General features: G+C 36.7%; 3 protein-coding genes and 1 long non-coding RNA gene across 7 annotated transcripts; 1 reads left to right on the plus strand and 3 right to left on the minus strand.

The window, feature by feature from the left end:
* Positions 1-701: 701 nt before the first annotated feature.
* Positions 702-14,497, minus strand: LOC147559368 (uncharacterized). Of its 2 annotated transcripts, none has more exons than XM_086661267.1 (15): positions 13,818-14,497; positions 7,551-7,703; positions 6,502-6,797; positions 6,225-6,341; positions 5,937-6,004; positions 5,339-5,444; positions 4,976-5,047; positions 4,337-4,396; positions 4,055-4,184; positions 3,659-3,849; positions 3,368-3,552; positions 3,049-3,176; positions 2,377-2,654; positions 1,939-2,185; positions 702-1,788 (listed from the first exon to the last, which is right to left on the minus strand). In XM_086661267.1, the coding sequence occupies exons 3-15, from the start codon at positions 6,766-6,768 to the stop codon at positions 992-994; spliced, it is 2,646 nt and encodes an 881-aa protein (XP_086517393.1). In that variant the 5' UTR covers positions 6,769-6,797; positions 7,551-7,703; positions 13,818-14,497; the 3' UTR covers positions 702-991. The 2 variants fall into 2 exon arrangements, with proteins under 2 accessions (XP_086517393.1, XP_086517394.1); XM_086661268.1 differs by having other exon boundaries at positions 5,937-6,001; positions 13,818-14,131.
* LOC147559369 (uncharacterized) lies at positions 11,775-13,411 on the minus strand. The gene has a single exon (XM_086657805.1). It carries the CDS (start codon positions 13,093-13,095, stop codon positions 12,076-12,078), a length of 1,020 nt encoding a protein of 339 aa, XP_086513931.1. The 5' UTR covers positions 13,096-13,411; the 3' UTR covers positions 11,775-12,075.
* An 857-nt stretch (positions 14,498-15,354) lies between the features above and the next one.
* Positions 15,355-19,266, plus strand: LOC147559370 (tubby-like F-box protein 3). 2 transcript variants are annotated; one of them, XM_086661269.1, is made up of 6 exons: positions 15,355-16,447; positions 17,276-17,363; positions 17,641-17,770; positions 17,858-18,031; positions 18,224-18,703; positions 19,012-19,266. In XM_086661269.1, the coding sequence occupies exons 1-5, from the start codon at positions 16,145-16,147 to the stop codon at positions 18,687-18,689; spliced, it is 1,161 nt and encodes a 386-aa protein (XP_086517395.1). In that variant the 5' UTR covers positions 15,355-16,144; the 3' UTR covers positions 18,690-18,703; positions 19,012-19,266. The 2 variants fall into 2 exon arrangements, with proteins under 2 accessions (XP_086517395.1, XP_086517396.1); XM_086661270.1 differs by having other exon boundaries at positions 15,402-16,447; positions 19,009-19,266.
* Positions 19,267-19,487: 221 nt separating this feature from the next.
* Positions 19,488-23,908, minus strand: LOC147559371 (uncharacterized). Of its 2 annotated transcripts, XR_015234574.1 has the most exons (4): positions 21,596-23,908; positions 20,853-21,268; positions 19,849-20,437; positions 19,488-19,720 (listed from the first exon to the last, which is right to left on the minus strand). It is a non-coding gene; the product is annotated as an uncharacterized LOC147559371 (long non-coding RNA). The 2 variants fall into 2 exon arrangements; XR_015234573.1 differs by having other exon boundaries at positions 19,849-23,891.
* Between the last annotated feature and the right edge of the window lie 2,425 nt (positions 23,909-26,333).

Genomic DNA, 26,333 nt, shown 5'->3' on the forward strand with positions numbered 1-26,333 from the left:
CACAAAAAACTCGCCTCTAATATCTCTCTCTAAACTACGTTAATGATGAACTACTGATGATCTCACCTCTAATATGGATAATCGAAGCTTTGAGTACTTGTCAAACGATAATGGAGGAAGACAATCCGAATTTATTTTCTACTTGTAACGTACTATGAACAACTATAGTTTTGTCGTGCTTGTTTATAACGTATTATTTCTGTTCATGAACTATTATTACAAGAAATTGAAAAAAAATTATTTAGGAGGAACAACGATTTGTAGGAGTTTGGAGAACAAAATAGGACTTTGTCATATCCCATTATGATTGCTCACAACGGTCGTGATTTTGTTCTGTCTTGGCTCTGAACTTTTATTAAAACTTCATAATTTTAAGAAATTTGAAGTTTAGTATTACTGGTTTGGGACTTATTTTATGGTCAATTTGATACCTGTAGGAAATGTTTGAATGGGAAAATCAACTTTTTCTTGGGAGGTATATCAAAAAAACTTTTTCTTGGTAAAAAGAAAACCAACAATGTCATGTCAAAATTTCATCTTTTTGTGTTTGATAAGTATTCAGAAAATTTGATGGAAGCTTCACAAATTTAAGTCTCCCAAAACCAACCCAGTTCTTACAATCCATTTCTACAAGTAGAGTACGAACAAATTGAGCTTAATATCCCAATTCTAATCTGAAGTAGGGTAAATGGAGTCTGGAATAATCCGAACACATCGATCTAATTAGGGAAAATTGATTTACATCATTTTCTTTCTTTACTCATTCATCTTCATATTGTCTATTATAGTTGTTTTCATTCTGCTACCTCTAGAGGAATACCTAATCATCTATTGCTTAAATGGATAAAAGAAAACAAAATCATTATCAAGTACATCTTTTGAAACAAGGGAGAAGAAACCCCTGTGAGCAGAAAAACCTCTCCTATTCTCCTCTCCTACTTATCCTTTCTTCTACATGCCAAATTTAAAATTACCAAAATCATCCTGACTGCTAATCAGAATCTGGCTCTTCAAAAACAATATCTGGAAAACTTTCAAAATTAGAGTCATCATCAGCAACCATCGCTCCTTTTTCGTTTCCGAAAATCGGCTTAGTAGTAACAATGCCACCTTCGTTTTCAACTACACTATCACCGCCTGTACCAGAAATGACCACATTACTTGATCCTGTTTCAACTCTAGTTTCAACTCTAGTCTCAAGATTAGGGTTACTGACACCTGAATTAGGGTTTAATGCACCAGTACCAGGTTCACTGATTCTGTTGGTTGTATTCTCCATTTCAACCTGACTCGAAGTACCTGTCTGAATCAGAGAACCTTTCTCTGAAGTAACTGAAACAGATCCTTGGTTTCTCTCAGGTTCCATTAGAATCTCATTGTTGTTATCTTCATCTGAAATAACATCATCGACACTCGTTTCTGCTGAATCTTTTTTATTTCCCTCATATAAATTTTTCATAGGAGGTTCATTAGCATCTCTCATTTCCTGATCAGTGCTGCTTTTTGTCTGAGGAACTTCAGTTTCTTCCCCATTTCCTAACCAGCTTTTGTACAAGTCATCATCTGGATCTGGTTCACCAGTTCCTTGTATGCCTCTTGAGAATGGGATTCTCGTCTGCTGAGAACCAAAGAATAAATTATCTGGGACCTTGTGGTTGAACCCTTCATCGGATGGGCCGTGGCTGCTAGAATCTACCAATGGAAGGGCCCTTGGATGTATGAGCACTTCCAAGGATAAGAGAGCACGGGCACAGAATTCAGCAAGCTTTGTTCCTGTTTCTTGCTTTCCTTTAACATAAAATTCAAGATTTGGGTCAGACCGCATTGAGGCCAACAAACAGTTCTCATTCTCTCTCTAGATGAAACATAGTTTAGAGACTGCGGGTAGCTAATTTCGGGAAGTTAGAAAAGGAGCATTTGGAAAGCTTAGAAGATTACCTCTACGAAAAAGGTCAAGACCTTGAGATAAATATGGGGGGCGAACACGAGCTGGAGAGAGAAAGGAAGCTAACAATGCATTCAATGCTGCAAGTTGAAAATCAGCCCAAGTTGATGTTTTCTCATTATAAGTGACGGAAGCATTCCTTTCTTCGTTGGCCCAACCTCCTTCACAGACATTTGTTGCTACAGTTATTAGAAGAAAATCAACGTTTGATCGCCAACACTCTGATTTCAAGGCACCTCCCTACAAAAGTTTATATCAGCTACTCCGTCAAGCACCGATTTTTATGAAAGGAGCTGATAATTTGAAAACAAAACTATACTTCACACACTCAGACATGAAAACCTCCAGTTTGTGTTTTTCTTTGTTTACAGATATTAGTTATTCAGGTAGAAGATAACTTTTATCAATGTATTAATACTTCAGTACTTTACCACTGTAAGAAGAGCTTCAAGTGCCCGTAAAGCAGCGATTTGAACAGAAATTGGAGTTGGCGGTCTGGTTTTCGGCATTTCCACTTCCAACTCAGCTCCAGTTTGGCGATCCCCACTTGTAGTTGCATGTTTCCTTTTCTTGTTGCCAGAAGGTTTTAGTGAGTATGTTGCAGATTTTGAGTACATGCTGGAAGACGCAACATCACTTCCCTGGAAAATAGACTCTAAATCAACATATGCATTGTTGATTACTTCCTGGGCAAGGTATAGAGCCATTCCTGCTCAATATCATACTTCACGAATTAGCACACCATTTAACATGAACAGAATGAAGAACTTATCAAGGTGTATATATAAAAATGAGTCGGATCTTTTGGTCATCGAATTGTTGTTTTTTGAAGTTGGATGCACAAAAAACTGATTCAAGTACTCTTTCTGCTCTCAATTTAACTTCAAACGAAAAAGCTTTTGCAACTCGGGTGGTGCTGTTTGTTCACTCGGTAATGGTCGTGGTGGAAGTTGCATAGAAAAAAAATTATGCATACAAATCATATAAACAGATTTTAGTTTTGAAGAAAACAAAATCCTACTATCCTAGTTGATTGTCTAAGAAATATACAGCTTCAGGGTTTAAACATAAGAATATGGCTCTATAAGGAAGTCTTTTCATACCAACACCCATTGACAGCAGTAAAGTCTGCATAATTGAGTAAACCTTTATTCTCAGTGCAGGGAATCCACATTTCCTAAAATACTCTGTTAGAAGTCGGACCACATCTGCAGCATAGGGTAATAGTTGACTGCAAAAGAAACCCACATAGGCGATTAGAAAACGAAAATATTTTCTCTGTTGTTTTATTTACTTGTCTGTTTACTTGTTTTATTTAATATATTTTCCTGCACACATAACACGAATATCATGAGGACAAATAGAAGATTTATGTGGAAATGAACAAGGCTTCCAAATTAACTTATTTTGTATTTTGGTTACCTGCGTACTCCCTTAATTACAGCAGTCAGAAGATCCAAGCTGTTTAATTGTAAATCTGGAAGCACTGAACAAATAAACTCTTGCTGCATTACACTCAAGAAGGACATTAAGGAATCCGACAGTGAACCATCCACCAATAGCACTCTCCTAATAAGTGCTAGTAAAGGGCGAACAGGAATAGTCACCTGGAAGACAATTATGAGACATTTTTATGTTAACTCACTTGAATCAAAATGTTCTGAATTAAGAATAAGTTAAAATGAAAACCATAAAATACTATAAATTCTATACCTGGACAGGATAAGGAACGGTCAGCATTTTACAGCAGCAAACCATTAGCGTATATACTCTGGATAGTACCAACTTCTCAGACTTATTTGCTGCTTGATTTGAGGTCTCCACTGACGCATTGCCTCCTAAGGGAGGAGGGGGTTCCTTTCCTGGTGGAACCAACAGTCTGCTAACTTCTCTCGATCTTATTTCTGCAACATATGAACATAGACGAAAATGTTAATAGTGCGATATGAGAAACCTTACTTGGTTGTGCGGCATCATGTGTTGTGTTCCGGTGCAGAGAGCAGGGCATTGTTGGTCATGGGGTTCTTGGTCCTCATTAATAACCACAAAAGGATTCCAAAAAAGTGCAAAGAAGAAATGCAACATAGCCAAGAATTTCTTACTCTATACCTTCTTCTAGACCCTGGAAGACTTCAGTAAGATGATTGTTGAGTGATATTAACACTTTTTGCATCATCAATGACCAGCTTTCCTCGTCTCCTTTTGTCTTTGGGAGCAATGCTACGCAATAGGCGAACTTCTAAATAAAGAAAAAAACACTCTGATTACACTCCAACAGAACTAAAGATGAGCACCACCTCTAAGATCAACCAGATTATTGGTGTAGATAAATTCTCCAATAATTGTCTAATGCAAGATGCCGAGAGAAAATAAATACACAACATTACTCGCCTTTGCCATATTTTCACTGCATTTCCCGGACATAATTTTTGAAACAACAACAGATTCAACCTGCCAAATATGTCAAACTTGCTTCAGCATTTATTCATTAAGCAAGCAAAACTAGTAAAGGAAATACATAATGCAAAAAAGAAATATCTTCACGTCTAAGAGAAACTGGTCAAGACTAGTCTGTCTTCCACTTGAGTATGCCAAATTTGGGGATTTTTTGGAATAGTGAACTATGCTTTTACGCTAGAATAAATAATTGTATCTTATTTCCTTCATCCTTCGAGGTTTTGAGGTATCCGTATCTTTTAACCTTGATTTACCTCCCACAAGAGTAGTTATATTATTTTATTTGAAAAGTAAGAGTAGTTGTTTATTAAAAACAAACAAATGATCACATGGAAAATAAGTGGCTGTAACAGAGCAACCACAGTGGTTGGACTTTAAATGCCAAACTTTGTATTTTGTAATTCATTTATCAAGTCAAGATATCATTCTTGAAGTGAAACGTTAAAAAGAGGACATCAAAACACATAAAAAGCCGAAAAACACAATAAGATAAGCTGAAACTGAAGCGCTCAGCATCAAATGAAAACAATGTCATTTTGAAACAATGCAGTTGAATATCTGAGAAAAACTCACATTGTCGTAATGGCGATGTACAGAAGAAGGAAAAGAGCAGATAAGGGTGCATAACAAATCAACCGCTGCTTCCTGCAGAATTAGCAAAATGTGCATAAACATTCAATGTGAGAAGCTATATACATAATATGCATACATTTGATCCGTAAGGACCGCAACTAGGGAGAAGGTAAAACTGTTCGCTTTTTCGATTTTATATACTTGCTAAAGACTTGTCATCTTTGCAAACAAAGCAATTCCATATTCATGCTGAAAAAATGGTTCTCTTGTCTACTTGGATTGCATGTTCAGATAATAACGATAGAACAACCATAGAGAAGAACAACTTGAAGGACACAACGACACATGGTACTAAGTACTAACCAATACAGCCTCTGAGGAATCTTCAGTTAACAGCTTCAGTATAGGTTGAATAAGCTTCCCAGCATGGGATGTTGCATCTTTCTTCAAAGTCGAAAATCCAGCCAACCTATTTTTCAAAGTAAATTCACGTATAAATTGAGTTCTGTATGCAAACACTAAACTGAAACTTGTCTAAAAGTATCTAGTCAGCTAAGTGTGTTAACGGTTGGTTAGGTATTCTACCACCCATACCAAACACCATTGCCTATGGATATGGTTCAGATTCCTGTTTCCCGTCTCAATTCCTCCTACTATGAGCCAAATTTTGTTTTATAATTTATACAAGAACTCTGTTACCTCTACCAGCATTTTGTGAATCTAAAAAGAGATGTCAGTTTTGTTTCAATCAGATCAAAGATACTTAGGTACCCATTCGCCCATTAATATGCAAATCCATGTAACTCAAATCACTGACTTGGGTAGTTCGGCAAGCTTGAGTCAGATTTTCGCAAAGTTTTATGTGTACACTCTGCTCTAGACACAATTAGAATTGCAATAAAGATATTTGAGAACTCAACTTGTAAATTTATAAGCACGAGACAATGGAAAATAAACAGACCTTGTGAACAGATCTGAAAGAGAAGCACAAGTAGCCACCTTTGCAAAATGAGAATCTGACGAGGACTGCTGCAAACAGGAGGCAAAGACAAAACAACACTCAAGTGACTTTAGAATGTATCTTCATATGCACCGGGAGAGAAATACACAATGTCGAATATACAAAACCATAACATCATACATCCAGACACAAGAATTCTTTGTTTATATTTAAAACGAATGTACTTCTCCACACTATATATATATATACCCTTACTTTAAATCCCATTGGGATAAGAAGATATAAGACCTGAATTTGTGAAAGGAGCCTTTGGTACCAAACTGAATAAGATGCTACAAATCGATCAACACTGCACTCCTGACAAGTAACTCCAATCAAACATATTCCTGCCCAACATTTATCTGGCTAGAGCACAAATAAACAACAAAAACAAGTCTTAGCTTTAAGAAGTTCAGAGATAATAATTTTTCTCCTAATTAGCAAAAACCCACCAACAAAAATTAAAACTTTATTATAAATCAATGAAAAAGGAATGAAATTTGTTTAATAATGCATTGAAGATTACCATTTTGCTTGATACAAGTAACAGCAATCGTTCAACCCAAGTATCAACAGTAGATTTCCACTTATCTATGTGATTTACTTCAACAGGTTCACTAAAACACTCAGAAAGAAGTCCATGTGTTTTGATTGTAGAAACCACATTTGATAGCTCTAAAGGACTTGAAATTGGGTGTTTCTCATCAGGTAGATGATTGGTGATTATTGAACGAAGTAATTTAGGTTTCAATCTAATATCGTACATGTTCCGATGATACTCAAACACCGCCATTATAGATTACTTCTTCAACCTCCACAAACCTAAAAAAGGAAAAAAAAAAAAAACACAGCTCAGTTGATGAACAATCAGCCTTAATGATAACATTAATATAACACTTAAAGTAATAATGGTAACAATCTAATCAAATGTTTCATGGAAAAGGATTTCCCTTGCTTTGAAACATCGAACCGAACAAATATAATACTATTCTTATAAGTGAACTAAGAAACTTCACGAAAATCTTACAACTCTAAACCTGTGAAACATTCTATCAAATACATAGAATTATCAAACACTTGAACTACCAATCGCTCAATACCAATTTAGAAAATTTTAGTTTTCATTAGTTAATTTCTTTGACCAGTAATAACATCGTTAAAACAGTAAAGACGAAGGAATATGTACTAATGCATCGATTAACAACTATATATAAACCCTAAGAAAAATGTGAATCGCGATTAAAACATAATCTGACTTACGAGTAATAAGATATCCCCAGTCTACCAAACAGTTATTAGTGTTCTAAATTTATTTATTTTTAACTTTCTACATAATCAGGCCAAAAAGAGTATGTTGAACAAGAACAACTTACCAACTTCAAATTAGTACCAATATCATTTTAATCTAAATTAATTTGGTTCTAGTATTTTCAACAGATTCAAAGTAAAGTAACAATCTACCATTTACCTCAAAACCCTAAATTACTAAAGAAAACAATGCAAAACCCTAAATTCATTCAAAAAGGTTAATAAAAGAACCAGGAAAGAGAGAGAGGGAAAATGAGATGGATTTACCTTAGAGATGAAGGAGTTAAAGGCTTGATTGAAACAGGCCGAGCAGATGAAGTTTCTCAATGGAGTGTAAAACCCTAAGAAGAAGAGGGGATTGGGACATAAATGTCTTTTCTCAAAAAGATTTTTCTCCAAAATTTCACGGGAATTTGTTGGCTGTTGTAAATTGTCGGTCTATTTGCTTCAATGTGTATCGATATTTGCATGCAACTTAATGGAAATAAAGGAAGAGAAAAAGATAGAAATATTAAGATATACTAAAACAAAGAGATGATCTTGAACCAAACTATATTTAGAAGAATTCTTTCCAAATCTTTTCCATACACTTTCTTATCTCTTACGAACTTATATCAACAATACACAAAGTACATCTATTTATAGGGTGGGAGAAGTAATAGGATGTTGACACATACCCTATGTGTTGTCACTTGCATGGTGTGTTGTCACCACCAAGATGACACTTTGCATATGGAGTTGTAGAATGGTGACACATAACCTCATGTGTTGTCACTTGCATGATGTGGTGTCACTTAACCACAAACACTTGTCACATGGAGCTACCATAAGGTGACACCTCTCATATGGAGCTACCATAAGGTGACACCACATCAAGGTGGTATTGTAGAAATGGTGGGTGGCTAGAGATATAAATTGGATAAGAAAAAAGGTATATTAAAGGCACCCAAATCCCTTGCATCACCAATGATTTATGGGCAGCCACATCCCTTATAACACTCCCCCTTGGATGACCATCACTTGAAATAATTGCCTCATTAAAACCTTGTCAGAAAAACCCAGTGGGACAAAATCTGATGAAGGAAAATAGTACAAATAATAGATTCCGAGTGACGTTGGATACGCTAAATACTGCCTCGTTAAAACCTTGCCAGAAAACCCATTGGGACAAAAACTGGACGAAGGAAAAAGAGTACAGAGCGTAGATAACGATACATGGACCTGCACATGATAATAGACTCCCCCTGATGAATATCATATCTTGGAACGATGTAGTCTTACATCATCAGGCTATTCAAGCGTCGCATTCCGATGCCATCTACCAGTTTTCTGAACGTCGTAGTAGGCAGAGACTTGGTGAACAAGTCAGCATAATTCTCACACGATTGTATCTTCTGGATATCAATCTCATTATTCTTTCTGGAGATGATGTGAGTAAAACAATTTAGGGGATATGTGCTTAGTCCTATCGCCTTTGATGTATCCTTCTCTGATCTGAGCGATGCAAGCCGAATTATCTTCGTGAATGACTATGGGAGATTTTGTGATTGAATCAAGACCACTTGAGCTTCTAATGTGTTCAATAATGGATCTAAGCCATACACATTCTCTTGTTGCTTCATGGAGAGCAATAATTTCTGCATGGTTAGATGAGGTAGCGGGCATACTTTGTTTACTAGATCGCCATGAGAAAGCTGTACCTCCGCTTGTGAATACATAACCTGTCTGAGAAATCCCTTTGTGCGGATCAGAAATATAACCGGCATCTGTGTATCCTTTTACTTGAGAATCACCGGATAAGTTCTTTGAATAAAACAATCCCATGTCAGTTGTTCCTCTCAGATATCTTAGAATTTGCTTTACTCCAACCCAATGCCTCTTAGTAGGTGCAGAGCTATATCTGGCCAATAGATTTACTGCAAAAGCAATGTCCGGTCTAGTGCATTGAGCTAAGTATGATAATGCACCAATAGCACTCATATATGGTACTTCTGGACCAAGGAGTGTTTCGTCCTCTTCTTTAGGTCGAAATGGATCTTTCAGAGCATCGAGAGACCTAACAACCATGGGAGTACTAAGCGGATAAGAATTCTCCATGTTAAATCGCTTCAGGACTTTTTCTGTGTATAATGTTTGATGTACAAGTATGCCACTTGTGCTTCTCTCAATTTGTAAGCCAAGACAGAATTTTGTTTTCCCGAGATCTTTCATCTCGAATTCTTTCTTCAAATATTCTGCTGCTTTAGAGAGCTCTTCTGGAGTTCCTATAAGGTTGATATCATCAACATATACTGCAAGAATCGCGAATCCAACATCTCCTTTCTTGATAAATAAACATGGGCAAACGAGATCATTAACATAACCTTCTTTGATCAGGTATTCACTAAGACGATTGTACCACATTCGTCCAGCTTGTTTCAATCCGTACAAAGCTCGATTAAGCTTTAGTGAATACATGGTATGTGGGTTGCCTGCAGGCAATTTAAATCCTTCAGGGACTTTCATATAAATGTCGGTATCTAATTTTCCATATAGATACGCAGTGACCACGTCCATTAAATTCATCTCGAGTTCTTCTAGAACTGCTAAACTGATCAAATATCGAAAGGTTATTCCATCCATAACTGGAGAATATGTTTCTTCATAATCGATCCCTGGTTTCTGCAGGAAACCTTGTGCCACGAGTCTCGCCTTATAGCGGACAACCTCATTGTTCTCATTTCGTTTTCTAACGAATACCCATTTGAAACCTACAGGGTTTACATCTTTGGGTGTCAGGACTACAGGTCCAAAAACGTTACGTTTTGACAGTGAATTCAGCTCTGTCTGGATTGCTTCTTTCCATTTTACCCAATCAGTCCTTTTCCGACATTCCTCAATAGAATGTGGTTCATAATCATCATTTTCAGTGATAATATCAGTGGCTACTGAAAGCGCAAATATATCATCGATGATTATGTTATCTCGATTCAACACTTTACCATTACAAGCATAATTTATAGATATCTCTTCATTTGGAGATAACTCATGCTCTTCAAGAGCTTCTGCCTCTTCTGGGGCTTTACCCACTTCTAGGGGTGTATTTGTCGTTTCTTCTGGAACATTACTTGCTTGTGGTTGGTTTTTCCTCTTCCGGGGAACTATATCTTTAGAACCGATTGGTCGTCCACGTTTCAGACGTGCTTTAGACGATTAATTTGCTGCAATATTTTTATCGTGTCCTTCAGGGACATCTATCCTTGCTGGAACATTTGCAGCAGGTATATGTGACTTTGTCACTCTCGCTGCGTCATTAAATGCGTCAGGCATTTTATTAGCAATCTCTTGTAGATGTATTATCCTTTGTACTTCAACTTCAGATTGAATAGTACGAGGATCAAAATGAGACAAATTTGGTGTAACCCAAGAAAGTTCCTTTTTGGTAACATTTGCTTCAGGCAAATTTACTCCCCATAATGGTTGGAAAACTGTCTCATCAAAGTGACAATCGACGAAGCGTGCAGTGAAAGTCTCACCCGTCAGGGGTTCGAGATATCGAATAATAGATGGTGTATTAAAACCAATATATATTCCTAGTCGGCGCTGAGGCCCAAACTTTGTGCGTTGTGGGGCTGTAATAGGAACATATACAGCACATCCAAAAATACGCAAATAAGATATGTTTGGCTACTGGCCTTGAACATATTGCAAAGGTGAGAATTGATTATTCGAAGTAGGACGTAACCTTATCAAAGTTGCAGCATGAAGAACTGCAGGTCCCCATGCAGTAACCGGTAATTTAGTCCTCATCAACATTGGTCTCGCAATCAATTGGATATGCTTAATGAATGATTCAGCTAGACCATTCTGAGTATGAACATGAGCTACAGGATGTTCAACATTAATTCCAACTGAGAGACAATAGGAATCAAAAGTACTCGATGTAAATTCTCCTGCTCCATCTAGACGAATTGACTTAATCGGATAATCAGGAAAGTGAGCTCGTAAACGAATTATCTGAGCTAATAACTTTGCAAATGCCTGATTCCGCGTCGAGTAATAAACTTCCCCAGTGAGCAAGCAGTGCAAGTAAAATCCCTATCTATCAGAAACTTCTGGTTCTGAAGAGGGTGTCCCTGAGAGTTTTGTATTATTCTACTCATCATGGTAGATCCTGGGTGTCCTAGTCGATCATGCCAAATTTTATAAGTATTTGGATCGTGCAACTTCGGGTTGACAACGACATATGATTCAACTGTTTTAATCTCTGTAAGATATAACCCAGAAGAAAGAGCTTCAAGTCTTTCTAGAACACGCTTCTGGCATGATATATTCGAGGTGATATATAAATATTCTTTATCATTCTCAGACCCAGTCTAGACGTGGTACCCATTCAGACGAATGTCTTTGAAACTCAATAGATTCTTCAGGGATCTAGTCGAGTACAAAGCATCCTCAATAATTATTTTCGTACCATGGGGCAATATTATAGTAGCTCTTCCGGAGCCTTCTATAATGTTTGATGAGCCAGCGATAGTAATCGCATTTGCCTCACATAATTTTAAGGTCGAGAAATATTTTGTATTTCGAAGTATCGAATTTGTGGTCCCACTGTCTGCTAGACAACTATCTTCATCACCTTTAGATATGTTTCTTCTGGAATCCATACCTTTCATAATATAATATAAGATTCAAACCACAACTATTTATAACATAAACAAAACTATTACAGATACATATAATATACTATCTAATATCTAACAGACAAAAGTTATTATAATATAGCATTATAATAGATAGAAAAGTTAATACACTAAATATTAAACATATCATCAGTTTGATTTTCTCCTTCAGGGAGATAATCTCCAACACACAATGGTGGATCAAGTTCCATGTGGTTCATCTCTGGTGCAGCTTTAGATTTCAGAGATGCTTGGTATAGGTCCACCAAATGTCTCGCCGTACGACAGGTACGGGACCAATGACCTTCCATACCACAACGGTAACAAGCTTCTTCACGAGCTTTGGGAGGGGTATTATATTTACCCTTTACTTTATCAGGCTTTCTCGCTGCATAATTCTTTGAATTTTCTCCCTTTTCCCACTTCCGGTGGTAAGGGGTTTGCCTGTTTCTCTCCCATTTGTTCGTGCGGGATCCACGTTGGTGGTTTCTTCCGGAACCACGCTTCCCTTTGTAATTTTGTTTCCCTCCATGATCTTTTGACAATATTGCATGTGCTTCAGGCACAGGTGCGGACCCAGTGGGTCGAGATTCATGGTTTTGCAACAACAACTGGTTGTTCTGTTCATTGACCAAAAGACAGGTCAGTAACTGGGAGAATTTAGAGAAACGTCGCTCTCGGTATTGTGACTGCAGGACAATATCCGAGGCATGGAACGTACTCAATGTTTTATCTATCATCTGTTCATCAGTGATAATATCTCCTCCCACTTTTAGTCTGGAAACAATTTTACAAAGGCTGGAATTATAAGCAGAAATGGAAGAAAAATCTTGTAGTCGAAGATTTATAAAATCATTTCGAGCTTTTGGAAGTATGACCATCTTCAGGTGATCATATCTATCTTTTAAGATATTCCATAAAGCCAAGGGATCTTCCACATACAAATACTCTGACTTCAGGTCATCATGTATGTGACGTCTCAAAAAGCTTAAAGCTTGTGCCCGTAACATTTCCTCTGCATTATTCCCTTCAACAATAGTGTTCAGGAGATTTTTGTATTTTAGAGTCAGTCTAGCTTCGACTGCCCATTCCATGTAATTCTTACCTGTTATATCTAGAGCTGCAAATTCAAGTCTAGCAAGGTCAGACATTATGAAATATAAATTAAAATATTATACCTTTCACCAGACGGAGTAGCGGCTTAGTTTGTTCGATATTTCACCGATATTGACTTCGGCAAATGAGAGAGTAACGGCTTCTTTCAGCTGGCTAGAGACTCGTGCTGATAACGTGTTGTAAATTGTCGGTCTATTTGCTTCAATGTGTATCGATATTTGCATGCAACTTAATGGAAATAAAGGAAGAGAAAAAGATAGAAATATTAAGATATACTAAAACAAAGAGATGATCTTGAACCAAACTATATTTAGAAGAATTCTTTCCAAATCTTTTCCATACACTTTCTTATCTCTTACGAACTTATATCAACAATACACAAAGTACATCTATTTATAGGGTGGGAGAAGTAATAGGATGTTGACACATACCCTATGTGTTGTCACTTGCATGGTGTGTTGTCACCACCAAGATGACACTTTGCATATGGAGTTGTAGAATGGTGACACATAACCTCATGTGTTGTCACTTGCATGATGTGGTGTCACTTAACCACAAACACTTGTCACATGGAGCTACCATAAGGTGACACCTCTCATATGGAGCTACCATAAGGTGACACCACATCAAGGTGGTATTGTAGAAATGGTGGGTGGCTAGAGATATAAATTGGATAAGAAAAAAGGTATATTAAAGGCACCCAAATCCCTTGCATCACCAATGATTTATGGGCAGCCACATCCCTTATAACATTGGCGCAATTTTTTTTGGTACGTGTGGACAGATTTTTTTTGGCCATCTTTTCCCCAAAATTGTCAAGATCTACGTACGAGACACCTAGTCGTCCCTATATTAAGATTTAGGGACAGGGACTAAAATTGCTCTCCTCTTATAGGATGGTGCAGATCAGTTTTTTGGGCTGCTATGGATATTGTCCGTTTTGGCACACCTAACCTTCACGATTTTAAAAGGCCTCATTAGGAAAGGGTGTTTAACCTCTTAAGAGAAGCACTACACTCCGTCTCACCACCAATGTGGGATTGCTTTACAACACACCCTCTCAAGATCACCTCATAGTAGAGCGAATCGTGTTGACACTGTGTTATAGGATGGTGCGGACCAGCCTTCTGGGCTGCGAGTGATACTGTCCGCTTTGGTACACTTGGGGCTCACAGTTTTTAAAGGCATCCAGATGGGCTACGATTTCAAACTTCCAAACAATATAGTTTTTCTCGATAAGTCAATGCATGTAAAATCAACATTTGTTAGAGTCGACATATTGATCTTGAAAAGTTACGAATTACCTGCAAATTTTGATAGTCTTTTTGAGCTGAATGAAACCTCCTCGGTTGCTTAGAGTGATGTGCTGATAACGTAAAATAAGATGGTGCGGACCAGCCTTCTGGGCTGCATGTATATTGTCCGCTTTGGCACACCTGGCCCTCACGAATTTAAAAGGCCTCACTAGGGAAGGGTGTTTTAACCTCTTAAGAGGAGTACCACGCTACGTTTCACCACCAATGTGGAATTGCTTTACAACATCTCCCTAATAAATCTTTTTTTGCACTGGAGGAAAGAAGAGAAACAATTGCTCATCAAAACATCTTTTTGCAGTGGGAGGACGGAGAAAAAAACAATTCAGACCAAAATTAAAGATTGTCAGTAATAGTTGTTTGACGACGACCATTATCCTATATTACTTCATTTAGGGGGTCAAAATGAAGTAAAATAAGGATAATAAGATAGCTAGTTTTTAATTACCTGTCGTTTTATCCCTACTTCATTTTGACCCTTCATTTACAGATCAATTTATTTTTTAGTTTTTTTTCTTTGTAAATTTATTGATGATTCTCATAAACGTTGTTTGGAGTTATTTTTCTTCTGTCATCCTTATGTCCCAATTGTATTTCATGTATGTATGTGTGATTTCTAACAATTTTTTCTAAAATGACTATGCCCTCTCTATTTTCTGAACTTCTCTATGTAATTCGAATGTGTATAAGACTACTTATTTATATTGGTTACAATCAACACTACTCGTAAGTAAATAGTAGTTGAGTTGGTTCCGAAAGTAACAGCAATGTATAAAATCACTCGCTCAGACGTCACGTCAAGATTTCATAAAAGAGGATACTGCATTTCAAAAGTGTCCTCTTAAGGTATCTCTAAGTGTCTAATCCATCAACATTATAAAAATCAAGTCTTCGCATATTTTTAAAATAACTTTGTATTGGAAAATAAAAATAATCGAGAAACTCTAGTTTCTCGTCACCTAAGAATACTAATTACAACTTGACACGTAGGAATAAAAGCGATTTTTTTTTTTTTGGGTATTGAAAGTGGTCTAATCCAAGATTATCACCTTAATCTTTATAATTAAGACATAAGTATGATTGGAGACAATTTTGGATCCTGATCCACTAACTAGTATTTAGGGCAATTATGTAGATTAGGTCATATGGGTAGCGGCCGAAATCCGTAAGATACAGTCTGATATACCAACAATGTCCGTAATGCTGAATCCCTAATTTCTCACTCTCTCTGATGAACTTTTAGGGGATTTTTCGCAATTGGCGAGTGAGCTATAATTCCATCATTTGATGAAATTTTAGGGGAAATCTGTTTTTTTTTTTTTTGCCAATCTTTGATGAAATTTCTGGTAAATTGATCTCTACTTTCACATTAGTCTTTTGATGCTTTGAAGTAAAGAGATCATTTGAGATAATCCAGGAATTTGTCGAATTTCGCTTATTTGTATTGTATTAATTGAAGCTTTGAAGGGACGAATTCACTAACTTATAGTAAAGGAGCTTAAAATGAAGGATTCTTAGCTAAATTCATGTTGACGAATCTTAATAGATAGATTCTCAGTCAATTCTGCTATTAATTGATCAAAGCTAGGGTTTTTCCTTTATATTCAGATTATTTATCATGTAATTGTGGATCAAAGAACTCTTTTTCTGTATATGGGATTCAAATTGTTTCGGGGCAAATTAAAATTTTAAACATTTTAGGGTTTTAAATCATTTGTATAACTTGTGAAGAGGATACATAATCAGGGAAGTGAAGGGGGAGGTTGGTAGTATGTCAAGTAAAGGATTTGAGGTGAAAATTGGTTATGGGTTGAGATCAAAATCAAATCAAGTGGTTCAAGATGAGTTTGAAGAATCCATTGATGATTTTGACCTAAATTGTTGGGCTAGTATGCCATCTGAGCTACTGAGAGATGTTCTAATGAGAATTGAGAGGTCTGAGAGTGATTGGCCGTCTCGAAAACATTTTGTTGCTTGTGCTGGAGTTTGCAGGAATTGGAGAGAAATCACAAAGGAGATCACAATGACGCCTGAAGTTTCTGGCAAGTTGACATTTCCTATATCCTTAAAACAGGTCTGATATTAAAACCTTTGGTTGTCTTTGTTGCAAATCTTGGAAATGACTTGATATTTTTCTATGTTCATTGGCATCACCAGTTATCATTTTACTTAACTTTCGAATGATTTGATACTCCGATTAGGATGTTACACTTTTGGTTCTATAAGGGCTTGTTGTTAGCTCAAAATGGATATCGATATCTGTTTTTCGTGAATAAACATTTTAATTCCTCAATGGTTGTTAATATCAAAACTCTGGGTGTCTGTTATTAACTTATAATGTAAAGGTGAAGGGAATGCATAGTGTTGTTTATTTGTCTTAAGTAGAAAAAAATGCCTCTTTACGAAAAAAGAAAAAAAATGTTGCTTCTCAAGACGGGCTATTGAAAATTACTTTGGCTAGCAATGCTAGGCTTTGGTTTTTGGTATAATAGGTTAAGCTCAATTTGGTATCCACTAAGATTACTTTTTCGTGATTATCTGGTTTTCCGGTTGTCTTCTCATTTTTGTTGATGAAATACGGCTAGCTAAGAAGCAAGGGGTGATTGAAATGCTGTGATTTTTGTCATGGAAACCAGTAACACCATTTAGCCATAGGCAATTGTTGATCGTTGTTTTAGAGCATTGCCGGCAAGCAAGAAAAAAAGCTTCCAGTTTGGATCTGTCAGTTTCATGCATTTCATTAATCAGTTATCATAAATCTATAATCATAGGTGGCTTCTTTCTTCTTTTTCTTTCTTGGTAATGGAGTCTAGGGAGTGGTTGCTTTAGACTGTCAAATAAAAATTGAACTTCTGATTTAGGATATCATTTTTTGGTATGAACCGTCTTCTGTCATTTGCAGCCTGGCCCAAGGGGATCTGTCATTCAATGTTTCATAAAACGAAATCGGACTGCACAAACGTATCACCTTTACCTTGCCTTAACTCCACGTAAGTTTTTCAATCTCTGCCAAGCTATATGTCTATTATTGAACTTGCTTACTTTTCCTTATCTACTTATGAGATGATGTGACTCGAGATAGCTTAAAGGCAAAAGGCAACTCCAGATCTGGAATTACTTGTTTTAAGTATTTTATGGAGTTCTGAGTTTCAACTATGAATCTAAAGAAATTTTCGTTGATCTTCGCAATACTTAGACATCGTAAGATTTGTAAGTTTTATTGTTTAAAGGATTCTATTAACCATCATAGATTTGTGTTTTTGGCAGCATTGTCCGATAATGGCAAGTTTCTTCTTGCTGCGCATAAGGTTCGACATACAACCTGCACAGACTACATTATCTCTACTGATGCCAACGACAAGTCAAAAGGCAGAAGAGCTTATGTTGGGAAGTTGAGGTGAGATTTAACTTGTAAAGTTCTGGATATGATTCCTCTTTTTTATACAATTTATAGAATTAGTTTTACTCTTGTTTTTCTTAACAGATCAAATTTTTTGGGGACCAAGTTCACAACATATGATAGTCAGCCTCCGCATGGCAAGGTCTTAAGGCGCCACTCAAGTAGACTAGTGGGCTTGAAACAAGTCACTCCTAGAGTACCAATTGGCAATTATCCGGTAGCACACATGTCGTACGAGTTGAATGTGTTAGGTTCGAGGTACGAACGTCAGATTCCCCTGCAAGAACATTATCTAAACAAGAGTAGTTTTCCTCTTAAAGACATTCTACGTTGATCTAAGGAACAATCTTTATTATTTTGGTACCAAGAAAAAATGGACGGAATGTTGATTTCCCGGTGTTTACTTTCACCTGCAGATAAACTAACCTGTGTACGTTTTTGTTCATGTAGGGGACCAAGGAGAATGCACTGTGTGATGGATGGAATTCCTGCATCGGCGATTGACCCAGCAGGTGTGGCCCCTACACAGACTGACCTTCTACTTAGGAACCTCGAGTCATTCCGGGAACTCCCAATCACCCGGTCAAAATCATCCGGTACAGAGACTTTTCAATCTGGCTTGGATCAGAAAGAGGGAATGTTGGTTTTAAGGAACAAGTCTCCTAGGTGGCATGAGCAACTCCAGTGCTGGTGTCTGAACTTCCGTGGAAGAGTGACTATTGCTTCAGTTAAGAATTTTCAGCTGGTTGCTTCTCCAGAGGATGGACCTGCTGGGCCGGAGCATGAAAATGTTATTCTTCAGTTCGGCAAAGTGGCCAAGGACTTATTCACCATGGATTACCAGTATCCGATCTCAGCATTCCAGGCATTTGCTATATGCCTCAGTAGTTTTGACACCAAGATTGCATGTGAATGAACAAAAGACAAAAGGTACTTGCTCGCTCTTCTGAAATTTGAAATCTCGTACTCCTAGTCCTAATTATAGATCAATTATGAAGCTTAGTAGGGTGTTTCTTATGTGCTATTTAACAGTTGTCTGCCGCAATTTGATACGTGAATTTGACACATCTGAAAGACCGAAAACCGCAAAATTGTTAGGCTCGGTTAAGTTTGGGTCCGTAAATTTGGGTATCTCTTTGTGGACCCTCATGGTTTTAAAGCCATTACCTGTGTATCCACAATCATTTCGAGTTTTTTTTGAGTTGGAGTTGATGTATTTTTATCTCTTGTTTAAGCAGGCTATTTATAGGAGAGTTCAAAGCAGAGCGATGCAGTTTGGCCAGCAGAGCGATGCTCAATCGAGAATGGTGGTGGTATTGACAAGAGTGGAAGGGTTTCAATTTCTCCAATATCTGCAGTTTATGTAAATACTCTTTAGGGTTATATTCTGGGTATGTATACATAATGATTGTTTGAAGATATCTCCTGTTTAATTAGCATCATTGGTGAAGTGAACAGTCACCTAGTCTGAATTTTCAAATCTCTTTTGATTACCCCTTCTCTGTCTCTCTTTCTCTCTACTAAAACAGGTAATGAAATCCTTTGACTACAAGTTTGCCTTGCTCCGATAGATAGGACGTTTGTTCCTGTCATCGCCACATTTCACTAACGAATTCGATTTTGGTTAAGTGTGTTAATGAGAAATCTATTTGCGAAGTCAATTAACTTTGATCACAGAAGATAATTGACCTTTCTTAGACGACTTTATATCATGTGAAGTAATCGACCAAAGCTCATATATCAATTAATCATTCAGGTGTCAGTACACTGTTTATGCCCTTATGGCATGATTCCTCGCTCTCTTCTCTCTCTCTCTCTCTTTCTTATTCTCGAGAACAGACTGATCAAAATGGCGGTCCTCCGGGTCCTCCACCTATAGGCCCTCCAGGGAAACCAGGTCCACCAAAGCAATCTTGCACCAACCAGCAACAACAAAAGAAGTAGAAGCTGCAAACACAGACTAAATCTATGTTCAAAGATACAAGAAATGAAAATCGACAACTAAATCTATGTTTCAGATCTTTGCCATTTTACAAGAAATGTCAGGAATTAAAGAAAACGAAAGAAAATCTCACCATGAAGACACGAGGTTGCATAAACCATTCCCAATGGCGCCAAGACAGCCAAATGGCCCTGGTCCACCACTAAATGGACCTATCGGTCCCCATCCAGGTCCAGGTCCCCATCCTGGTCCTCCTCCTCCAGGTCCCCATCCTGGTCCTCCTCCTCCAGGTCCACCGGGTCCCATCCTTACTCTACAACTTAACCTGCAGTCAAAATAACCACACCGAAACAACAGCAACCGAAGTTCAAAAAGACAACAGAAACCTCCTTCCAGTTGAAGTATTAGCTAGTAAGATATCAAGACATACGAGTGAAACTAGCTGTTCTTATAAAGTAGTTGCCGTTAAGATTAGTTATGAGGGGTTAGTTGAATTGCTTAAGCATGTGAAAGTCTTTCTACACCTAACACAAAATTTATTCAAGGTGCATTTCTTTTACCAACTTCCCAAAATCACACATCCTCCTACCTCATCGGCCCTTCTTCAAACCTAACACTCAAATATAAACAATATTGACAATTAATATTTTGTCGGTCAAATCTTTCAGAAAAAAACAAGTCAATCCGTTGATCGCTATACCACTCAAAGAGCTGATCACCACCTGATTTAACAATTCATGAAATTTGGTTAGTAAAAGTTCAATCTTAAGGTTAATTTAGTTTCAACAGTGATTCAGCCAATAAGAAGTAAATGAGACTTGGCAGGAAGTAAAGAGACAACTGGACGTTCATTGTTTTCATATATTTAAGTTTTCGTTTTGGAACCTCTAGTGGTTGTAGGAGTTAGTGCTTCGAGATACGGTGGTTGTAGGCGTTTGTGGTGGGCTGGCATGTGCTCAATCCGCCAGCCCACCTCACATGTGAGGGTGTACATATATAGACGAGCTCATTTTAATATTTTATGAATGGGCTGTGTTATGCAAATAGTGTATACAAAACTATTGGGGGAGACATGAAAGATACATGAATCAATTGAAGTAAGAGAACCATGATCATGAATTCATGACGACTTCTCACCTGCATAAGTAGTTGACAGTTTCATGACACCGCCATGTCTCTCATAATTTGTATTGAGTTTCCTCCTTGAATAGTTAAAGATGCACTTTCTAGACCGACACGACTCTCATACTGGGAGGAGGAAAGCTACAGCTTAGTGCAAATCCAACCTTGATTAGTAAGGTTTCGGCATATCGTAAAATAAAAATCAAAATGCTAAGAAACTCCACCATGTCTATTCAAGAAAAAATGACAAATGCGAGTTTCACAAACTAAGGAGAGCACTTTCAGTATTAGCCCAACAAATGTATGTCAATCTATATGTTGTCTCAGATTAGCATATAGGCACATTCGTCCTAGCCACCCATAAGCCGAGTTTCAAACTTCGGTTGCGCAGTTCTTATGGAGGCTCATCCTCTGCTTTTCATCATTGACTACTACAAACAATACACAAAAACAAACTAAAATGAAACAAAAATATGTTTAAAAGTTCATAAAGATATACTAGATAATGAAACGAGAACATCTTCAATGAACAGACGATTGCATGAGGTCATGTAAAATGGAGAGTTAAACCAACTGAATACTTGAAGCAGAATATAACAAATTAACTGTACTTTGCTTTCTATATACCTCATACTAAATAATTTTATTTATGAGATTATGCGTTAATACAATTATACAAATTCTACTGGGGAATGCAAGAAAGACAATATGAATCAAATAAACTGAATGAATCATGATAACCATGATTGACTTCTCACCCGTGTTACTGTATTCGTCTCCGATAGTTTCATGACACCAACATGTCCATTATCACAATGTGTCTCGACAATCCAGCTCGAGTAGTTATAGTTGAATAGCATTTCGGAGGTTGAAGAATATATAGTTCCGTTCCTTAGCTACATTCAAATGTCTAGGTATAATGCTCAAACCCATTGGCGTTTCAGTTTAAACTTACACATTCCGAAAAAATAGTTTGAACTTAGTTTGGTTTACAAAAAAGACAAATGATGAAATTGTGTAGTACTAGACTACTAGTAAAAAAACATATAAATAATTTTGATTGATGAGTGAATATTAGTTTGCGGAGTTGTCTCAGATTAGCATATAGGCACATTCGTCCTAGCCACCCATAAGCCGAGTTTCAAACTTCGGTTGCGCAGTTCTTATGGAGGCTCATCCTCTGCTTTTCATCACTGACTACTTCAAACAACATATGAAAACAAAATAAGTGAAACTAAAATATATTTAATAGTTCATACAGAGATGCAATATGATGCAGCGGAGAAGATCTCCCTGAAGACAAATAAAATCGGGAATAAACAAGACACGTTTCAAACTATGGGTTTAGCTTTTAGGACTGGTCAGGTTAATTAAGATCAAGTCATGTAAATGTTAAGTTCAAATGAGGCAGCTACTAAGTATTTCAAGAAAGTAGAAGAGAAAAAAGACTGAAGTGCACTAAAACAGACTATAAAGAAACTCCAAAGCAAAAGAACCCCCTACTCAGTCAAGCAAAAGCTAAGATTTTTTAACATCGCATAATATTGATCAAGCCGAAAATCATAGGGGTGGAAGTAACAAACTAAGATTATTTTCTATTCAAACCAGATATATGGAAGACATTATGAATCAAATGATCTGAGAGAACAATGATAGTGATGCTTAACTTATCATCTGCCTAAGTAGCTAACAGCTTCATCATTTCATGACACAATTGTGTCTCTATCACAATATGTCTCGGCTCTCGATAATCCTGCTCGAGTGATTATGCTTTTACAGCATTTCGGAGGTAATCTTGAATGATAGAGCTTAACTCCTTAGCCATATTTGAGATCTTTAGTTATAGAACTTAAACACATCAGTCACTTAGTTTAATCTGCATTTCCCAAAAACTAATTATAACACTTAAACCCACAACGGCTAAGTTTAATCTACATGAAAGCATTTGGGGATGAGATTGGCTAACCCAAGATCCCGATCCCCCCTAATGGGAGCGGCTCAGAATCGTCTCAAGACTAGCTTAGGATCGGTCACCTTTCACGCTATGTATATATATATAATTACACACATATTTATAAACATAATTCAAACTATTTAGCTAACATTTGTTGCAAATGCAACCTTCACTAGTAACACTTCGACTTACCCTGAAATAAGGATCAAAACATGAAAAACACACTACAAGATCAGTTGGTGCAAAGAAAACAAAGGAAAAGCAAATAGTTTTAGCCCAACAACCATATTGTTGTCCATAATGTTGTCTCAGATTAGCATATAGGCACATTCTTCCTAGCCACCCATAAGCCGAGTTTCAAACTTCGGTTGCGCAATTCTTATGGAGGCTCATCCTCTGCTTTTCATCACTGACTACAAACAGTGTACGAAAACAATTGACAATGAAATAAAATTATAGTTACAAGATTATAGCGAAGATACAATAAAACCCAAGGGATAAGTTTCCTTGAAGGCAAACGAAGACGGCGAATAAACCAAATACATTTCAAACTATGAGATTAACCTTTAAATCTCATCAGGTTAACTCAGATCAAACCATTTAAATCTTAAATTCAAATATGGCAGCTAACAACTACAAACAACTTCATTGTGAAAGAAGTCAAACAAAAACACAGATTTTTATACTCCACAATATTGATCAAGCAAAAAAAAAATCATTTTCTAAACTAAGATTATGTCCTATTCAATATGAAATAAACCCATACCAATACTAATCCAGGAAGAAAAATGAATTCCCAACTGAATAGCTTGTTTAAATCAAACTGACCCAAGTTGAGATTTTTCCTATGTTTTTTAGTAGAAGATACATCTAGAAGAACAAGGCGGAGCTAACTAGGTATTTGAACTGTAAGCTTTATTTCAGTGATTATGGTATCAAATATTGAGACCCAAGTGACGGATTTGAATTCAGAAAACATTTAGATTTTTGAACAGAAGTAATTAAATGAAAAGTGGTACTAAACATAAATCAGCGAAGGGAAAGAAGAAAATCTGCAATCTGCCGTTAAACAAGTTAGGGTTCTAATTCTCTTCTAGGGTTTTCAGATTAAATACACACCATTAGTCAAAGACCACCCAAACTCATTTTTACCATTTACACACACGACCTTCTCTCACGCTGTCACGTCGGCTCCTCTACCCATCTAAGTGCATCTCCAACCCAAATTTTGGGTCTCAACGGGGGCCGCTTGGGGATGAGCTGAGGCTCCACCACAACTAGCCCCCCAGTCGACTCCGGAAGAGAAGCCGACTGAGGGTTTTGGGCACATGATCGTTGAGGTTCCAACCGTCGTGTGGCCAGACACCTTGGTAGTTGGATGTGCTCCAATGGCCAAAAATGGTTCAACCCTTATAATTAGGGGTTGAACCCATACTACTCTCGCACTTTCCGTACTCTCTCTACTTTTTTTTCATTTTTTCTCAATTTCATTCTCTCTCTCCCATAATTTTCTTATTCCCTTTCATTTTATCTACCTTTTCATATAATGGATCCCCAATATGTTCAACAAATGCCCGACGAGAGGTTTCTGAAATTAATGACTCATAATTTCTCGTCTGTTGAATCAGGGAATGATGATACCGAGGAAAAATCACCACACATTCCCTTAGCATTTAATGAAACTTATGAACAAGATGACACGACTACAACAAAAAAGCTCCACTGATACCGTATGTACAAGATGAAGATATTTTAATTGTTAATTGCTTTTTGAAACTCATGTATGATGCAATGACAAGAAGAAATAAAAAAAATTAAAGTATTTTGGAAAATAAATTCCGATGAATATAATGCAAAGGCGGTCCGAGAGCGTACATTAAGGAGTTGTAAATCTCGTTTCAGTGAGATAAATTATGAATGTCAAAGCTTTATTTCTATTGTGAGGATAGTAAATAAAGTACAAAAAAAATGAGAAAAACTATTGTGACCAGGTAATTATTCATACTTTTAATCATTTTTTTTTTATTTTTTTACTTCATAATATAAACTTATAAGTTTTGTTTCTTTCAGTTCGGAAGAACACTTCAAACGTTCAAAACAACAAAAAGAAAAAATCTCTAGATTCGAACATGTTTACAAAATTTTGATGGCACACAACAAGTGGATGTCAGGTGAGACAACATCCGCCAAACAGTTCCAATCCATTGGAGGAAAGACCAATTTGCCTTAAATAAGCCAAAGCAAATGTAAGAGTAGGAGAAAATTCTACATTCTGATTAAAGATAAAAAGCCAGTGGTTCTTCAAAATCTCCAGCTGATGGATATTGGGAAGCGAAAGAAGAAGAAGCACGCCGGAGAGCAATTGCAATGAATCAAGTTGTGAAATTACAACAGAAAAATACATGAGTGCAACACGAATCTCTACGGGTTCAACAAGAAAAACATACGAATACAATAAGAACGCAATAACCACGATATGGTGTGAAGTTAATGATGATTGATGCCAGGACTCTCGATGAAGATGATGCACGAATGTTTAAGGCAATGCGAGGTGTGAACTTAATGATGATTGATGCCAGGACTCTCGATGAAGATGATGCACGAATGTTTAAGGCAATGCGAGGTGTTTATATGGTTGGTCTTTCACGAGACCCAAGAAACCCCTTCTAGTTATCTTTAGTCGGTTGTAATCGTTGTTGTTTACTCGTATTTAAATAAATTTAATTTTTCAATCAAGTAGTTGTAATTATATTTAATTAATTGTTTCTGTATAAAAAGTGGAATTAAAAATCGAAAATTTTGAAAAATTAATATTTCGAGATTAAATCATATTTGTGTTCTTTTAAGTGTTTGGTTCACAAAAGAAAGACATTTGCATTTTTTTTACATAAACTCCAAGAGTTATCGTATGACATGAATCTATCGTGAATATATAATATGTAGGTATATTTTGAATTGAATAAACCCAACTGGCACATCATTCAAGATATTTCTTTCCCAAAGTCATGTAAAGACCCTTACGACCACCTTATATGTGGTCTAGAGCTCATTTATCTATGATTTTACTTTTTTAATCGAGGTTCAATAAATTAAAAAGTAGTCCACCACCTCTCGGTGTAGTGTATGGACACTCCCTCTTAAGTTCACGAGGTTGTGAGATAGAGACTCGATGGAAGTAGGTTAGCATTGATATTTATCCAATATAATTTAGCCAATAGCTAAAGTAGAGGTAGGAATAAAAAGACTTTCATGCCCATTAGGACACACGATGTCTTTTTTTTTTGTTGAACTCACACGATGTCTTAATAAGCGGTTGCGGTGCTCATCTAAAATCATGATGTATTGAATATTATAATCATGATGTGACATTGTCATACAAATGTAATGACGTTTCTTGGAGTCCATTCAAATAATAATTGTTAATTTTTGAAATTATGAATATTATTTTGAGGCAAAATTAAATTTCAAAATTATCCTTTTGAAACATACGGTTAGCCGTACATATAACCATACACTCATATATTTCTCTTTTTTTCCATTTT

Source organism: Eschscholzia californica, unplaced genomic scaffold, assembly GCF_041429995.1.
Source record: "Eschscholzia californica isolate CP2 unplaced genomic scaffold, dmEscCali1.0.p SCAF_2, whole genome shotgun sequence".
In the NCBI taxonomy this organism is placed as follows: Eukaryota; Viridiplantae; Streptophyta; class Magnoliopsida; order Ranunculales; family Papaveraceae; genus Eschscholzia; species Eschscholzia californica.

Bases quoted from the DNA above. Each gene is read 5' to 3' on its own strand.
- LOC147559368 (XM_086661267.1), bottom strand. From the start codon at position 6,768: ATGGCGGTGTTTGAGTATCATCGGAACATGTACGATATTAGATTGAAA. The intron at 4,397-4,975 runs GTGAGTTTTTCT...CATATTTGGCAG, and splicing joins TACATCGCCATTACGACAAT to GTTGAATCTGTTGTTGTTTC. The intron at 2,186-2,376 runs GTAAAGTACTGA...AAACTTTTGTAG, and splicing joins TTGAAGCTCTTCTTACAGTG to GGAGGTGCCTTGAAATCAGA.
- LOC147559369 (XM_086657805.1), bottom strand. From the start codon at position 13,095: ATGTCTGACCTTGCTAGACTTGAATTTGCAGCTCTAGATATAACAGGT.
- LOC147559370 (XM_086661269.1), top strand. From the start codon at position 16,145: ATGTCAAGTAAAGGATTTGAGGTGAAAATTGGTTATGGGTTGAGATCA. The intron at 16,448-17,275 runs GTCTGATATTAA...TGTCATTTGCAG, and splicing joins TTCCTATATCCTTAAAACAG to CCTGGCCCAAGGGGATCTGT. The intron at 18,032-18,223 runs GTACGAACGTCA...TTGTTCATGTAG, and splicing joins TTGAATGTGTTAGGTTCGAG to GGGACCAAGGAGAATGCACT.